Here is an 18881-nt window from a genome sequence, read left to right as displayed (position 1 = left end):
GTGGGCCGATATATCGGCTCTTACATAGGTATTAATTTAATTTGCTACGACTTATTTCGGTAAACGTAAAAATATTTTGTCATTATTAACCAGTTTAACCTCATCAATTAAAAACACACAAGGACATGTAACAAAATAGCTTCGTACAGAGCAACCTCGATAAAACGACACCCCACGGTGCACCAATAAACACTCGCTATAGCGAATTGTCGCTTTACCGGAGGTGGTGCAAATAATAGCCAATATACCTTATATTACTCCTTTATTTTTATTTTCTCGCTTAGACATGTTTGGTGTTTTTTTGGCCATGGTGTGTTCCATCAAATGCTTTCTATTCATGCAACTCATGGACGTGCGGGTATGCTGACGACTGCTTTCTGCCGCCCGAGGAACAAAAGAAGATCAAGCATTCGTGAATGCTAATGCCACAATATTTTCACCAAAATTAACTACTTATTTATCGAACGACAATGTACCACATAAATTTGAGACTGAGCACTCCATTAACTTCATTTCTAACAGATCGCTAGCAATTACAGAGATTAAGGAGTCTTGGTGTAAGTTTTTCCGGCGGTGAAACCCTCGCTATGGCGAGAGCCAACACCAAAAAGGCCTCGTAAAAACGAAATTTTTTCATGCTTATTATAGGATCAATTGACGGTGCATCGGCTATCTCTCGTAATAGCGGGGGTCTCGCTATATCCCGTACTCGCTTTAACGAGGTTCCACTGTATTGTTTTTTTTCCTAGTTGCTACATTCTATGAAAATACCCTCCACATTTCTCGCCAGTACCCCAGGAAAAAGGATATATATATATATATATATATAGCACTGTGAGGGTTAAAGCACGAGTCTCCCACATCAGAATTTGATTCCATCCAAGCCTTGATTTTGAAATCTTGTCCCACAGATTCCTTCGTTCGTTACAGATATGGTATTTATCATCCCTTACATCTAGGGAAATCCATGCCATGCCTAAGTCCCCCTGTAGACCAAGCATCTAAACCTCAAATTCATTTGAAGTAGAGTGATTTGAATTTCACAAATGAAGTTGCATAATATGAAGACACTGAAAAACATAAAATCTGTAGTACAACCAGAATGATTTATTAGAACTGTAAACAGCATATACATTCTCAATGACAGCAGCATACAGTTATATTTCAGACAGGATATTATTACTGACAATTACTTCCAAACTTATCACTGGAAACATACTGGAAAATCAAAACAATGATATAACCATGAAAATCAAAATTAGTTCCCCACCTCACATAAGATTCAGTAAATTACATTTCAGATACCTTTACATAAATTAAAACCTCAGAGCACTCAATTGACAATGGATTTTCAGCTTCCGCACAAATAAGGGTAGAGCTGCGTGATAATCAGAGGTAAAGGGCTGAGTGAGGAGAGATTTTGCATAATCAGGAAGACTCTAATTTCATGGCTTTTTCATAAATGGTGAAAAATAAAAGGCAGACATCAATTGAAAACACAAATTCCCTACTGAGTGTAGATGCCTCTTTTGATTGCCAATGCCATCCAGAAGTTAGCTGCGGCCCAAGAACTCTGATGGACGTTGGCCTTCATATCACAATCAAGGTGCAGTGACTGTTGCTCAGGAAGAAATTCCTGCGCAACTGACTCTTCTCCTCAGACGCAAGAGTAGGGTCAGGGTTAACAAAATCGAACCCCGCCTCCCTATCATGCTTCAACAGAAATGCATCACAAAGGTGACGCACAGGTTGCCACGACAACGTGCTTCCATAGCCCACTCCAACAGTTTCGAAGTGGCCCAGAGAGAGAATAACAGCAATCAAGGCTGAAGAAGCATCAACCACTAGTATGCTGTGATGTCAGAACAATGCGGACGTGGGTCCGTACCATCAGAAGCCTACCACTCTCTTACTTCTTGCCTGCCTTGCCAGAGTGCACCTTGCGAGGAGGGGTCCAATTGAGCTGATCGCCATCAACAGTGAGACGAGGGCGCTTGAACTGAGATGAGCGGATGTGTTCTTCAACGAGCTTGGGTGTCACACAAATCACATGCTGACCCTTCCAATATTTGACCATGTTCATCGACTGTAGCGTTGATATGATATCCGTCTGAGTGATGCTTGTCATCTGGCTGCAATTACAGAAAACATAGTGGCCACACTCAATAATTGGAACATGACCAAAAGAAGGTCTCCTTAATTCACTAAGATTAATCTTTTCATGCTTGGAACACTATATCGCTTAGTCAGTTAATAAAAAAAATGCTCTATGTGACACTATACTAAGGCATTCCCCACCAAATTCCGTGTCATGGGTGAAGAAAGAAACCAACCATGGAAGATTCAAGCCAACAACCTTCAAAGAAATTAATTGTTTATCAAAGAATGAACATTCACTCCTCCAACAGTCCCAAAGTAGAAAACTACAACCTCATACCATAATCCAAAAAGCTGACTTGAGAGGCATGTAGTTCATTTGGTTAGCCTTTTCTGATACTTATTCACTATAAAAATGGTAGCTTACTTGACCAGTCATTAAGAGACCTGAGTTCATATCTTAGTCATGAGTACAAATATTTTTACAGCATATTTCTTAATACCTCACAGAGTAGAGCATTTATTACTTATCAATGATTCAAAATTGAAAGTGTTGTGGTTGATAATGCTCATTAGGAAGTGTAAAACCTGAGGTATTTTTCCTTGGGTTGTGATAGAAGCATAAGGTGTGCCCCACTGTGCCTAAATGCTAAAATTTTCAAAATAAATCTTTTTCACAGAATAAAAAACTAAAATAGCTAGTCTACCTGAATCGAATAGCACTGACACCAGAGAGAAACAGAAAGTACAGTAATCTCTAAATTTTATGAAGCAGGATAATACAAAGTGTTGACAATATGAAGAGAAATTGTTGAACTACAGCACACTCCCGATCATCCCAATGGCTAATGATGGGGAGAGACGGCACGAATAATTGGAAAACACAGATAACCCAAACCTTCACTTTAATGTCTTGTAATGTTCATAATTTACGTAAAACAAACAATATATTATTATTTACTTATGCAGTTATTCTATTATTTTTGTGCTTTCCGGACTCACTGAGAGCTTTCTTTGCCTTTTTTTTCGATCTTTTTAGAGAGATGGTTGTACTCGTTTTATTAATGCTTCATGTAAGGCCTGGTTTCAAAAACAATACATCAGTGGGTGGCTTTGTGATCACGGATACAGAAAAGTGGTTTGTACTAATGCTTCAAAACAATTGCTCGGCATCGGAAACTACACTGTCAGGCACCACGCCAAGTAGTCGCCTCTCGCACAAGTTGCCCGGGTTGCAACTGCTGCAGGATGTGTATCCGTGATCACGGAGCACGGTCGCATTCTTCGAGGCTTGGAAAACAGGAACACGGTGCTCCCGAATGCAGCTAGAGCACGATCGCTTCCGTTAAACAAAGTGATTCTAACAGAAATAATAAGCCTGGGGTATCCTAGCATTAATGCAGAAATTATGGTGTTTCTGCATCGGATTTTATTTTAAAATAAACATTGTAGAAAATATTGCGCTAGAGTGAAAATCCTGCACCTAAAATCTGCAGCACGGATATACCGCAGCCCGCTAATCGCGAGTCTGCTGAAAAGCCTATGCTAAATGGAAAGCAAATTTGAAAATACAGTGAAACCTCTATGCAGAAAACCCTGATACAGCAAAATTTTAGGGAAATCCCCCATTTAAAAATCACAGCCCCCACACAGACCCTTCAATTGGACAATTCATGTAAAAAACCTACCATGATGAACCTCTTACATTAAAATTACATTACTTCCTGCTATTACAAACATTCTATACGACTTCTATGCTTGGGCCAAAAAGGCATATGTGAACCTCCATAGCAAACTTTTGCATAAGAAACTTAATTGTGTTTACAGGTTTTTTTAATCAACATTGATGCAATAATCACTGAGTAGAACCGGTGCAAAGGTTTCTTTCAAACAAAATTACTGCAGGAAGCTGCCAGTGTAATGCAATCAATTATCATAAGGTTAAATTATTACAATTCAAGGATAAATCAACAGCAAAATTAAGGAGCAATTTGAAATTAAGTGACACACAGGTATTAATTTTGGGTTTTATTATTTCTGACTAACAAAATTAAGCAATGACGCCTAGAGATGAATCAAAAAGGAGAGGATAATTTTAATTAGAAATACGCATACTGAAATTGATGCGATGAGAGCCACTGTACAATTAAAAGTGTTTACCATCACTATACGAAAGGTTTCAATGGTGAATGAAACAAGATTGAAAAAGTTACTTGACTTGAATCATATAACATTCGGAATACTTGGACACCCCTCCAAAGACACAGTCTGCATATCACATCCATAAAGTAAAACCTAGAACAGCTTTGTTTTTCAACCTTCGCCTTCTGATACAACCAATGCTTGATTAGTGAGTCCACCCTACTGCGTCAACTATCCTGCATGACTGCTTGTGCTCCACCTCATCATACAAATGCTTGAGAGTAAACTAAGATGGTATTTTTTACAGTCCAATAACAAGCTAAGAACCTTAGCTTGAATTTAAATTAATAGTACTTTTGAAAAAAATTATACGTTTAGTCAGCAAATTTTAAGCATTAAGTCATGGAAAGTCACCATTTATGCCGCCACTATACCAAACTATGATTTTCATATGATCTTATCATCATTCCAGTAAATACGAAAGCTAAAAACTGAATTGTGGAAAACATTCCACGGAGGTCTATCCAAGAGAATGCCAAACAAGCCAGCGAGAAGCTATCAGGTAAGATACATCTCTACCACTTACCTTAGGTCCTTGATGGACACAGTGCCACGGAAGTCACGTAGTATCTCCAACAATACCCATGACCAGTACGATCGATAACTCAACTTCCCCAGATCAGACAAGGGTTTCTCTGGGCTGCCTACAGCACTCTCACGCTTGGATAGTTCATAGCTGAAGGCTATCAGCAGTTTTCCATACCCTTGACGCTGATAAGGTGGCAATGTTAAGATGCAAGCGACATTGTTTCCATCCGGAGATTCCTTTTCCTGGTGAATAAAAATGGAGAATATTCATTATTAAGTATTCAGACATATACAACTACAAAGATTGGTAGAACACACCGGTTGCCTCCAAGCAAAGTTTCTCTACACTAAATAAAGCCTTTAAAAATGCTTCTGTAGTAACAACAACAAGCTACTCCTTCGCTTTGACTGACAAGGGGAATACACGACCTTCGCATCGCCGATCGAGCTCAAATTTTGCGAATTGGTAGTTTATGGGTACAAATGTAATATGCCGAAGCGAGACGACGCACTTCTCGTAATATTCCGAGAAAAAAGCAATTAAAAATCGTTAAAAATTAAAGTACGCTATATAATCTGTTTTGAAAGCCCATGTTAAACAATAGGGCGGCAGCCCAGTGGATACGGTGTCCGACTGTGGAGGTGAAGGTAGCGAGTTCGATGCTCGCTCAGTGATCTTTTTTTTGTGTTAATTTTTAAGAATTTTATTGTTTAAATTTTTAAAGTTCGTTTTCTTATCTTCATTACTACTATGGAATATATTTTTAATAGAGTTTTTTAAAATATTTAAATCAGGAATGGATCAGCTTGGGATTAGGAACTGAGGATGAAGGGTGGATAGAAACCCGGCGTCGCCTGCTCTTAACGAAAGGCGCCAAGGGGACCACGGCTTAACGTCCCATCCGACGGACGGTGTTCTGCACAACTAGTGCAATCCACATTACACGCAGGGATTGAATTTAGGAATGCCCCTTAATTCTTTACCGAGATTTGGATGTGGAAGGCCAGTACACTGCCTCACCACTCCAGTTAATCCTTTATTTGCAATTTTCAGGATGGAACTCATCATAAAGACATGCAAAGCAAAGTGATTTGCGGCACCACGAACAAGTAGAAAAGGCGTTTTTTCCACAACTGCAACGACTGTCCATAATTTTTGAAGGAAAACATATGTCATTTACATTTACGAAAAATAGTCTCGTGCCAGCGATCTTCGAAGCAAAAATGCATGTTCAATAATTTTCCCGGAAACATATAATGTTATGTGGGTACTTGATTAACCTGTAATAGAAGAATCGAATAATTGGGGAAAGTTTTGCAAATTTTTTCCCTTTTTCGCGGCCGACGGGCATGAGCGGAAAGGGGTGATGTATGTGTATTTATGACCGTAATCACTTTTGTATGTGTTTGGTTTGTTTTCTGTTTTTGAGTTTATTTGTTGTGTTTTATTTGTCTGTGAGCATGTTTGTTTTTGTTTTGATTTTTTGCTGATTTGATACTATGGTGAGGAGAGATAAACAGTAGATTGTTAGGCAGAGAGCCATCTTGGAGTGAATGTACATAAGATACAGTGTGTTAAGTGATATTTTCCGTTGGTTTAATCGCTTTGATACGTTAGTGGTACACACTTCTTTTGAACATAGAGACTCTATCCTTGGATATTCCTACGGATGAGTTAACGTGTGCGTGGCAGTATTGCTGGGAGCTGCTTATCGATAAAAATTATATTAGCTGCGAACCACGCGTTCAACATTCCGATAGATCAGCCTTTTCTGCTTGTTCGTGGTGCCGCAAATTACTTTGCTTTGCATGTCTTTATGATGAGTTCCATCCTGAAAATTGCAAATAAAGGATTAACTGGAGTGGTGAGGCAGTGTACTGGCCTTCCACATCCAAATCTCGGTAAAGAATTAAGGGGCATTCCTAAATTCAATCCCTGCGTGTAATGTGGATTACACTAGTTGTGCAGTACACCGTCCGTCGGATGGGACGTTAAGCCGTGGTCCCCTTGGCGCCTTTCGTTAAGAGCAGGCGACGCCGGGTTTCTATCCACCCTTCATCCTCAGTTCCTAATCCCAAGCTGATCCATTCCTGATTTAAATCATCGCAAGCATCGATCGAGCGAGCGAGCGAGCCTGAGCGAGCATCGATCTCGCTACCTTCACCTCCACAGTCGGACACCGTATCCACTGGGCTGCCGCCCTATTGTTTAACATGGGCGTTCAAAACAGGTTATATAGCGTACTTTAATTTTTAACGATTTTTAATTGCTTTTTTCTCGGAATATTACGAGAAGTGCGTCGTCTCGCTTCGGCATATTACATTTGTACCCATAAACTACCAATTCGCAAAATTTGAGCTCGATCGGCGATGCGAAGGTCGTGTATTCCCCTTGTGAGTGACTGTGTGTTCAAATGATAGCTGTCGTTTTGCGGGTCCCCTTTCTTTTGCACGTGTATGTGTATCGCTACTGATGAGCTTTAACAACGTGTAGCATCTTTCAAATTCAAATCCTTTATTGCAAACTTTGCACAGTAATACTCTTATAATATAATAATAGTAATATCTTTCAAATAAAATCCTTCTGAGGTGAATTCACTTGCCCTGGTATGAGCAGTTTCACTAGCTTTTGGCATTTTAAAATTCCTTTCCTTCGTTCCATATTTAAAGTTGGAACCACAATAAAAAAAACAGTCCAACCGCAAAACACAACCACTCACAATGGTGTTTTCAAACTGAGTGCTGGGTAGCTACCATATATTTGCAAGTTATACAGTACTATAGTATAACCATAGTACTGTATAACTTACAAATTGGCCAAAATGTTTCATGTAGTGGGTTCCCCTTTGAAACCCCTCACCCAGGTGTTGGGGGAAGATAGGACAGCAGCTAGATACAACAAAACCGCTTTGTTTTGATTACAGCTGTTGACAATCGGTCAGGAAAGGTAGTGAAAGAAGCACACATAACTAAACATAATCCGATTCAAAGAAACTTGAAAAATTATTTCCCATTTATTGATCCTGAAACATATAGAATGAGACGCTTTCTCAACAGAAGAATTAGATATTAGATTTGGCCAATGTCGAAATGATTTTTTTTGCATTGAACCTCAGGAGAGCCGAATATCTGACAATCCCTCTGGTAATAAGGAAAACCCCCTCTCCTCCTATGCTTCCTGTTCCTTCCTTCCCTTCCCCCAACTGCTAGCGCTTTGTGGTTTCAAATAACCATACGTATCTATGGATGTCTTTAAACGAATCATGCAGTTGACAACATGGAACCGTTGGTCACCACAGCGCCCATTTCAATCCGGCCCATTTCATGGCGGTGTGAAATACCGGCAGTGCTACATTGAGGCCGCTTTCTGACGAAACGACTTTTTGCCGGCCGCAGTTCACATCACGATGCCGTGAAATTCAGGCCGATTTCAGACGAGTCGACTCTCTGCCACGCTGTGGGCCGTGCCATGAATGGCAGCCAGCAGCCGTGTTTAAATCAATGAAATTGTTACATTTGACCCACACTCAAGGTTTTCCTGCAACAAGTTATCCAATAATGCAGTATAATGCATCGCAATGAGTCACCGGAATTACTGCTTGGCCTTGATGCGTACCGGGCACCTGAGCTTGTATTTCCGCTCTTCGTTAAATTAATTTTCACCGAGTTAAATTTCTTTCAGCACATTTTTAATTCATTATATCTAATTCTTCAGGTGAGAAAGTGCCTCATTCTATTTATTTCAGGATTGATACATGAGAATCAAGGAGAAAGGCTGTGATAAATTTAACGGCAAATTCTGGTGGAGAAATCACTATAGTGGGCGATATGACGCAGATGCGTTATGCACGGGACTAAACAAGCCAATTGACCTTGGAATCGTAATGAAACAGGGCAAATGAACGTCAGTAGCATTAAACAATGAAGGCTTAGGCTTTAATAGATTATTAATCATTAGATTCACCAGATCACCTAAATTCGCAAAAAATGCAAAATTTTGTTTTTATTATCGATTTCGTATTATTTTGCAATATCGCGTCTTGAAAATTTCACAGACCTCTATTTATAACACCAGCAAGTTAGCCCTTTCCACAACAAAACACTTTGAAGTCCACAACCACAAAATACACACATATAAGGAGCATACTTCATCAATACTCACTTTGGAAAAATAGCCAACAAGATGGTAACCATACTTGTCCACCTCAAGGAGGATATAGAACAGGAAAGGCTCCACATCAAAGTAGAGGGTTTTGTGGTCCAGAAACAACTTGGCCAAGAGACATAGGTTTTGGCAGTAAATTTTGTGATCCTTGCCATCGACTTCATAAACAGAGAGGGTGCCCACTCGGTATATTTCCTTTCCAGGAGGATGCCTCCATGTGCACTCACTCTACAAAACAATACAGCAAGAACATTAAGTCGAGAGGAGAGAAGTAGAAGACATATTTCATGAGAGAAACATGGCCATCAAAAGAGCCAAATAACTCAATACCCAGAAAGATTAACTATTCATAACATTATATAATTTGCAACTGAACCTTGGACAAACAACAAAATACAACAGGTTTTATCCTTTTCCAATTTCGGTGGCAAACTGCCATTGCACTACAAGAATAGATTAAACCTTTTTCAGAATTAGTTTTTGTTACACACATAATTGGAGCTGTGCGAGTCTTCACTTTTCAAGATTACAGCAATGAACATCTACCTTGGACAAACAACAAAACACGACAGGCATTATCCTTCTCCATTTTGGTGGCAAACTGCCATCAAACTACAAGAATAGATCCTGACTTTTAAGAAATAGTTTTTGTTACACATATAATTAGAGCTGTGCATGACTTTTCAAGATTAGAGCAAGAAAAGATTACAGCTCGACTACCCCTTGGGGGTCGAGATTTATTTGATCTAAACCTGGGTCTCAAGATTGTCTCGAGATCATTTGAGACATCCATCATAGTGGATGAAATTTCTCTGGGTTTGGTAATATGGTGCAAAAAAAAGGTTATCTTGTATTTCATGTACAAAGAAGCCAGTTTTTCAAGAACAAGTTCATGAAAGAAGGTCCTGCTAAATTGGACACATTAAGCATCACAAAGCCTCTCCGAGTAATGGACAGCAATTTCATTGCCCTGATTGTGGTCCAATCTCTTGGGAAGGTTCATGCTATGAGCCTGTCGTGTTTTACCTTAAAAATTTTACACCGCTGCAATTCTATTGCAATACTCCTGCGAGAGCTTTTAAACAAAATTGTTCGTGAGTAGGACTGGTACCATAGAGCAACTGCATATGTGAATAGAGGATCGGAACTCTTTCTACTCCCCCTTCTGCCGCCATTACCACCTCAGTTATTACCCCATAACTGTCGAAATTCCAGGCATACGTCTGCAACACCGCACAATTGGATAAAAAAAAAAGCAGCAAAATTTTTTTCTTTAAACTTCGATGCTCAAAATAGGGGTGCGCCTTTATCACACGCTTATACGGTAAATTTCATTCCCTAGTGTTTTTAACATCATATTCTAAATACTGGAACTGTATATGGACTGATTCACATTAAAACGTGGCATGGTTAGAATACCTTTCATTGGGAAATAGAAGTGACTACAGCTCCAGAGAAAAAATAAATCTTGAACAAGGAAGAAAATCTTGAATATCGAGTTCCATTGCCGCTGGAGACTCAAAAGTTTTCAAATTCTCGCCAAACCAAAAAAATCCCTGCCCGCACAGCCCTACATGCAAAAAATACTTTCAGTCAACAATATTTTCAATTATGTAGAAAAAAATCCAATAAAATACAAATAGAATAATATGGGCAACACAAATATAACGCTATTATAATTGTTATTGAGAAAATAATTAATACAGTGAGTCCTCGTTCTACGTCACCCCGTTTAACGTCATTTCGCGATAACGTCACGAAAATTTTGAGACCGTCATTCGTTTATCGCACCTTCGCTTCGCGATAACGTCACGTCTTTCAAATTTCGTGCAAAAAAAAGGCGAAGCGGCGGGCGTTGCAGGTTGTTCCGTTTTGTGGGCGGTAATACAGTCAGTCTAAGCAAAGGGTAAAACGGTGTGTTTATTCTTAATTGCGATTACGGTTTTAGCAAAAATTTCTGCAAAATGAATTCTTACGTAGGTGCGCAAGGTTTTACTTGACATATTGGTTTTCAGGAACCTACAAAGTGATTTCAAGGCATTTTTCCGTGTAGAACTCGGAGTTTTTGTCGTCACTTTTTTTGCTGAGTTCACAATAATTTTGGTTCCTGTAACTGCGACGATGTTTCAGCGATGATGATGCCCAGGCGACGCTCGCCCGGGCGACCACCATAGCGAAGCCGAAAAGCAAATGCTGGAAGATACAAAAATGGAGAAGGATGTACGTCAGTGCTGCTATTGTCGTCGATGAAGACAGGAACTCGTATTTATGCGATAGTTTGACATTCCCACCGTAAAAAATGCCCCACATATGATACGCTTACATTTTTTTTCCCGTAGGAATTGTGAGGTCTAGGAGCCGATATTCACTTTTTACATTGTTTCTTATGGGATATTATGCTTCGATTAACGTCATTTCGTTTATCGTCACATTTTTCAGGAACGGTAAGTGACATTAAACGAGGGCTCACTGTACTTTTTATTTCATAAATATTTCCGAGGATATAATACCTAATAATAGGAATAAAAGGAACGTAATACCAGGAGAATCCATATCCAGGAGGATATATGTATATAACTCCCATAAGGAGGGAATGAACCCTACATGAACTAATACGTGTTTACATCTGATTGCATGAACGATTTCTGTGGACCAGAACATGAACAAACGCAAGAACCAATTTAGAAAAGGTTCTATTTTCAGTTCATGCATTTGCACAATTTGGGTTACACAGTTGCACAGTCCATTTTTGTGGTCATTTCGCTTTCATGCACTTATTTATTCATTTATTATGACATTAATTCGTACATGTTAATGTATCATATAACTACGCCTTTAATGAGATCACAAATGGCATATGTGCAAAAGTAGAGACATCCAAGATATCACTTACCATATGATAACGATATGTTTTCTCTAGCCGCATGTACTTCAAGCAGAATTCACAAATCCACAGTTTGGGCTGTTTTCCATATTCATCAGGGTAAGGACTGAAGTACCAGGTGTCTATTTCGTACCGGCCAATTTGAACCCTGTCTATGTACTTCACCTTAGTTATAGCTTCATGCTCTTTCTCCAGGGCAGCTGTAGTGGGATCCATCTCTGCATAGGTCTGAAAAATTGAATGATTTCACTAAGAGTTTAACGAAAGGCTTGAGTAATTTATATTTTTATGCCACCAAAATATTCACAAATTACCTTTTGTATGTGATTGATCTCGTCATGTCTCCTCTTTTGATTTCGAGTGATTTTCCTGTCTGACTGATCTGACAACAAATCACCAGTAGGTTTCATCTCATTCTTCCGCTGTTGATCTGACATCTCGAACCTCGAATTCATTATCCTGCAAGTTAATAAAAAAATCTTTCACTTTCATTCATTAATTACAAGTACCAACTGCTGCACAAAATGACATAAATGACAATAGCCAAAATAATATTTTCAAGAAGCACATAAATAAACAAGTGGCACAAGAAAGCAATCACAAATATTGTTGGATTCAAAGGACACCATTACAATTACATGACAGGCATCCATTCAAATACTGTCATTTTTTTAAGTTTAAACAGATACATATTTGTATTCAACAGGGTGTCCAGTGTATAGAAATCAAAAAATTCCATATGATGCCCAGTTTTCCTTAGGACATTGCTTTATTTTCCTGGATGCTACCCAGGCCTACACGTATGCATGCTCTAGTAAAGGAAATTGAGCTCTAGGGCCTCTATAGATCGATGGTAAACAGTCTCCAACTGCTATTAAATTAGGCACCACTCATCGGTTAAGAGACGAAAAACTTACTGCACTGGTTTGTGGAAATGGGGATTTCACGACATGGAGATTCTTAACGGGAATGTTACTTCCCCACTATGCACCACCACATTCTCACACAACCCAAATAGAATCCTTTGCAAGGCTTACGGGGTCTCACTAAGGACGTCTGGGTCCCTCACAGAGCTGATAGGACCCTCCTATGGTTTTCATGATACGATCACAATCAAACTAACACAACTGAAAACCCTCATACACACAACAGCCCAAATTTCTGAAAGAACTGCTTAAAAAGAGTGTGGTCAATTAACTTATTTAATACAAACTTTTTAACTTAAGATGTTTCAAATACTGAATTATAGCAAATCAAAGAGCATATAGGCAGGGGCGCAGCTAGGAATTAAGGCTAGGGGGGGTTACAGGCCCAACTAATACTGGGGTGCTTGAGGTATTGCATACCCGCCAGGGTAAGTGGTAGGTGCGGAGGCCTTCCACCGGAAAAAATTAAGATAAATGGTTCAAAATGATGATTTTTACTGCCTTCTGAGGGATATTTTATTAATCCTCACACTATTCTATAAACAATGTTAATCCAATTAAGTAAAATAGATTTAACTTAAAATTTCTGTGAGCTCTGGGGGGGGTTTTATCCCCCAAAGCCCCCCCTGCCTGCGCCACTGCATGTAGGTCCTATCTCATGTGTTGCCAACAAGGAAATGATATATTTAGGAGAAGAATTTGCATTAAAATATGATGATTGGTATCATATTCCATTTGAAAATATATTTTCTTCTTAAGAAGCATTCCTAAGAGAATGCATACACGGGGTGACCTTATAAAAATATTTGCAATAAGGCCATACAAGGAAAAATGCAAGAAATTTTGAAAAAAATTGCTGACTACACATGGCACACATTGCATTTAGGAAGAACTATCGCAAAATAATGCACAAAAACTTTTAATAGGCGCACATAACTCTTCATTCATACTTTTACAAAGAGGAAAATAAATCCATATTTTAGGAGATTGCAATAAATGCATGTCAGCTAGTGGTCATTTATGACATAATTGCATATATCGTCAGATTACATGAATGGTTGGTACGTTAATTAGAACTATGTAACGTTACTATTCTAGCCAGAAGCATGACCAGTCAGACATATTGTAGCAAGCTTCGTGCATTGCCAATACCAAAATGCCTCTCATTAGGTCAGGTACATATTTTTCATTTAGGATAGGATCAAAATTGTTCTGAAACCCCAGGGTATTTTCATTCTTGAAATATTTCAGCATTTACAGCATCCTGTTTTATAAATTAAAGCGCCGAACAATATGGCTTTAAGGTAATTCGCGCCAGATGCTAATGCATCGATGAAAACGCAGGTCATCCCTGGCTAAATGCTGACGTTTAGCCGCCCTATGCAAACGGCTATTTTTTTAAGACACAAGGCGACATTTCACCAAAGTTTCTTGTGGTTCAGAGCATTACATATCAAACACCCGCATCTGTAGGGAAGTTTCATTGCATATTAAATCCCTAAACGATATTAAACATCGGTCCTAGTTATCCCAAAATATAAAATTGAGTACTGAGCACAAAACAATACGCCAGCCAATTCGTACATGTGAATAAAAGGGACCTATTCGGCCCTATAAGGGGCCTACTGTACGTTTAGTATTTTGATAAATCTGTCGCTACCATTTAAGAAAAAGGAACAATGTGGGCCAGCCAAAGAAGCCGAGTTTCTTTAACTAGGAAAAGGTCGACCCATAAGACAGGCTGCAGAGTCAAAGGTAAATAAAATCGTTATTTCTAGATAAGTACACTAAAACTTTAACAATAGCCATGCTAACAAAATAAACACCCATCAATGAGCTCACCTATCTCTAGCAACCCACTCATCCAAACGTCTATTGTATCCTTCGTAGTGGACGTAATATTCAAAGTGACTCTCTTGTTCATTATACCTCGTCTGAATAATTTCAGCAGGATCTGTAATACGAAAATCCAATTAGAGAATTCAAAAAAGGAGCCGAGATTGATGACTAATGTGAGATGCTTACGCCAAGTATCGTCAGATCGTCGCACCAAGTAGTGTTCACCGATGTCCAACGGCTGTTCTTCCACAGATTCAACATCTTCGTTATCTGCAGACGCTTTGGACTCAGGATTAGGACTTTCTGAAGTTTTCTCTTGCTTCACCGCCACCATTTCAGATTTTTCCGTTGACGCACGCTGCTCTTCCACCTCGTTTTCCGCCATATTTTACAAAACATAGGTGAGGGGAGGACAAGGAGGCGGGGAAGCCGGGAAGTTGAAAAAATGAATAAGTTCAGATATACGACGAATGTGACGCCACTTTCCAATTTATATGCTGCTGCTTCTACACGAGAGAAAGTTGAACTATATCGAGACTGGAACTCTCGTCGATAATCTGCGTGATTTAAATAGGCACCCCCGTGCATCAACGGTAAAGGCTATTATCATTTTATGGAATCATATTCAGCATCATATCAAATATCGCTCTTCAAATGGCAATGGTACGAGGACTCTCGTAAGTAACTTCTCCCGATTCGGAGCGTATTCCAAATATAGTACATAACTAAAGGAGTATTAAAGAATACATTTACATCAACCCACTCACTCAATTCATCAAATGTTTAAATAAATGTTAATAAAATTTTCTTTATTTACTTTATCATCTAGCCCGAGATATTCATGCAATGATATTCGATTTATTTAAAAACTTTGACTGTGTTGACCATCAATTGCTTCTCAAGAAACTCTTATGTTACTCATGCCGATCTACACCTAAATGGGGAAAGTCATCATCCGTCGCAGAAGAACTCGGTCCTATCCTCATTAATTTAAAGGGTCAAAAATATCTCCGACAAAGATCATTTACAAGGAAAATTGAAACACCTGAAGAAGTCGACCTTCATAGACAACGGATACAGCCACTTCCAAGTCCATTGGGCCCTATGAAGAACGGCCTCCAGCATCAAAAGCTATCCTACTATATATTTCCATGGTCTCGGAAAAGATATTAAGGATTCTTTCCAAACACCATATTCGTACCATTCGCCTTCCTCTTGGTAAACTCCGGGATGTTAGTCTGCGCCAACGACCCGCTATAGGTCTCAAAAGAGCTGGCATTTATTGCATTCCATGCTAATGTGGTAAAGTGTATATTGGAGAGACGAGGGTGAAGGAGCATCGACACCACTTCCGGCTCCGTCAAAATCGGCCATTGCAGAACACTGTGCCCTGGAAAACAATAACATCCATTGGGAAGAAACTACCCAACTCGGTAGGACTAGAGGTTATTGGGACCATATCACTAAAGAAGCTGTAGAGATCCGTCTTCACCCAAACAACTTCAGTAAAGATCAAGGACTGCAGCTAAGAAGTGCCTGGAACCCGGCAATAAATAGGTCGAGAAAGAAGGAAAAGTCACGGACCTATCAGAGAGGACGTTGAGAAAGTCTCCCAACGAAACGTCAACCTACACAATGCAGACCCTGTCCCAGTTGGAAGCCCGAGAAGGTTTCATCTAAACTCCCGGGTATATTAATATGGCTTCCCTTTTGACTAGATAGCATACAGCGCATGGTCACTTTAGTAAAAGAAGGTAATTTTGCTCCACGGGGTAAAGTCCCAATGTCAGCCATCCCTCGAGGCATCTATTCTTGAATAGTATAACCTTATCATTGATTCCCTCAAAATAAAGGTGATGTGACACTTCACTGGATGACCTGTCACTTGGTCAAAGGAATTAATAAGACTATACCTCATGATATGGTTTGCAGTCCAAGATTGCAATGTTACGCATCAATTATGTTAGACTAGAAGCAAAGACACATTTAAGGGAAAATGTACTGCAAAAAGATTTATTGCTTCTGCACAATCAAGAGAAGAACTTCGATTCATGGTCCTACCCCATACCAAATTTTAATATGATGAGAAAGATTGCAGCTTCCACCTTTTGTGGACCTGCAGTAACAAAAGAGGGTTATATGCATACGTCTCTACACAACTTTCTTTATGGTAGCGAGGCATGAATAATAACAGGAGAGAAGTGACAGGTTGGAGCATCAGAAATTCAGTGCTATCAAAAATGTAGATAAAATGGATCAACAGAGTGAGCAATGAAGAAGTCCTAAAAATATAAGTCTTCTCATAATTCATAAAAGAAGACAGGACTATCTAATCAGTCGCATCAGGTGACACCCTTGTTAAATGAAGAAAATCATAGAAGGGACTAGTAGATTGTAAAAATGGCTATGGTAGGCCTTGTGTGAGACATGTAGATCAATTTATTGAACATGCAAAGGGAAAATAAATTTGCAACATCAGGAGACTGGCAGATGGAACACATGAGAGTGAAGCAAGCTGCAACAAGCCTATTTCAGGATCACATTCTATCCAAATATTGACATATTTTTTTAGTCATGTGAATTCAATTTTGAGTTACTTTCGTCACTGATAACTTTAATGACAGTGGTGGATTAAGTTCATTCCTATACACAGTAAGGGGGGAGGGTGGTAAGGGGGGCATTTAATTAATTTGCTCTGCATTGCACGTAAACTGCGTGGCCCCCTGCCTTGCCCCCACTATGGCGCGTGTCGAGAGCTGCAGGAAGTGAATTCGCAGAGTGGAGCTGAAGTGGTCCGCTCGCATTGGTTGCGAGAATAAAAAGCAGTCTGCTGATGGAAGATGCTTTGGCGACAGATGATCACCACATCATAATGACAGGAAGTTCATCCGTGGCTAGTCGAAGTGGTCTGGCGGCATTGAATGCAAACAAAAAAATTCTTGCCCATAGATGCACTTTGTGAGACGAGTAACGTTGTGTTTGAATGACACCATGCATGCCTAAGAAAACACATCATGTGATTTGCGTTTGATGAAGAATTTCTGCACACACATTCTATACTTGTTCCCAGTGCTGTAGATCGATATTGCGTAAAGTTGCCGGCAAAAAACGTGCAGAAATGAGCCTGTCCACAAACCAGGAGACTAACAGTGGCAAGCCACAATTAATTCCTGTCTGCCCACTGCAGTGGTTTTCTTTTGCAAAATTCTAGCAACCAGCAACAGGCGCAACACCATGACAGGCAAAGTGCCACAACAATAGGCGACAAGACGACGACATGTAGCACAGCAGACTTAACTTGCCTGTAGAACAGGCAGGTTGGCACAAATAGTAAATTTAAAATAAATGTAGCTTGTCAAACTAATGAAATATAAACTTTCATCTGAGAGCAATCTTTAAGTATGCCATCTTCCCAATTTTTCCATAGATTACAAGAGGAGGTTGTCCCCCTCTTGATTCCCCCATAATACACCTCTGCGTGCTGAACATGTCACTTATGTCTACCCTGATATAACACAAGTGCTTTTCATAGAATTAATACATTTTTCTGCCAAAGGATGAAAAAAAAATTTACTGTTTCAAAATTATCACTCTTGCATTTGCAAGTAAAATAACAGTACAATACAATTGCAACAATATCAGAAAATAATCACTCTTGAACTTTGGGGTAAAAGTAGCAAATCAACGCAAATATATATGTAACAATGTAATGCAATGATAATCGCCCCTTGGAGTGCATTGCAAAAGCAACAATAATAACAATATTTTCATTAACACATTAGGAATTGAAACAATTACGTAAACACCCATATGAACCAGAGTTCTAAAAAAGAAAGAAAGCTGTTGTCCAAAGAAGGAATCAAAATTAAAATAACATGGTGTGTAGTAACGTTCAACTTTGCCTGTAGCTATCTTTGTATAGATAATATGCTATTCCATGGGCATGACCATGGTGAAAAGCAAGAGCATACACTTTCTTGAAAATGTTACCATCCACAACAATAAATGACTCCGAATTATAAGCTATAATATAATCTTGAGCCTTTTAAGGCAAAACTTTATTCCTTTGATATTTCATTTAACTTTTTATGTATACGTTAACCACAAGACAACATCAATTCCCAAAGGGATTGGAAGACAAGATTGAGGTAATTAAGTGACATTACTGCTGTTTTGAAAATCAAATCCTTACTCCTTGTCACACAAAACCCAAAGCCATTTACGTTGAAATTAGTTACCT

General features: G+C 39.2%; 1 protein-coding gene across 1 annotated transcript; it reads right to left on the bottom strand.

Moving 5' to 3' along the window:
* Positions 1–1085: 1085 nt before the first annotated feature.
* On the bottom strand, positions 1086–15383 carry LOC124160158 (histone acetyltransferase KAT8). Its single transcript, XM_046535912.1, has 7 exons — positions 14828–15383; positions 14645–14756; positions 12191–12335; positions 11886–12104; positions 8990–9220; positions 4826–5070; positions 1086–2132 (listed from the first exon to the last, which is right to left on the bottom strand). The coding sequence occupies exons 1-7, from the start codon at positions 15024–15026 to the stop codon at positions 1910–1912; spliced, it is 1374 nt and encodes a 457-aa protein (XP_046391868.1). The 5' UTR covers positions 15027–15383; the 3' UTR covers positions 1086–1909.
* Between the last annotated feature and the right edge of the window lie 3498 nt (positions 15384–18881).

The sequence above is a fragment of the Ischnura elegans genome, chromosome 6, assembly GCF_921293095.1.
Source record: "Ischnura elegans chromosome 6, ioIscEleg1.1, whole genome shotgun sequence".
NCBI lineage: Eukaryota > Metazoa > Arthropoda > Insecta > Odonata > Coenagrionidae > Ischnura > Ischnura elegans.
Note: the sequence above shows the minus strand (reverse complement) of the source record. Positions and strands in the feature narration are given on the sequence as shown.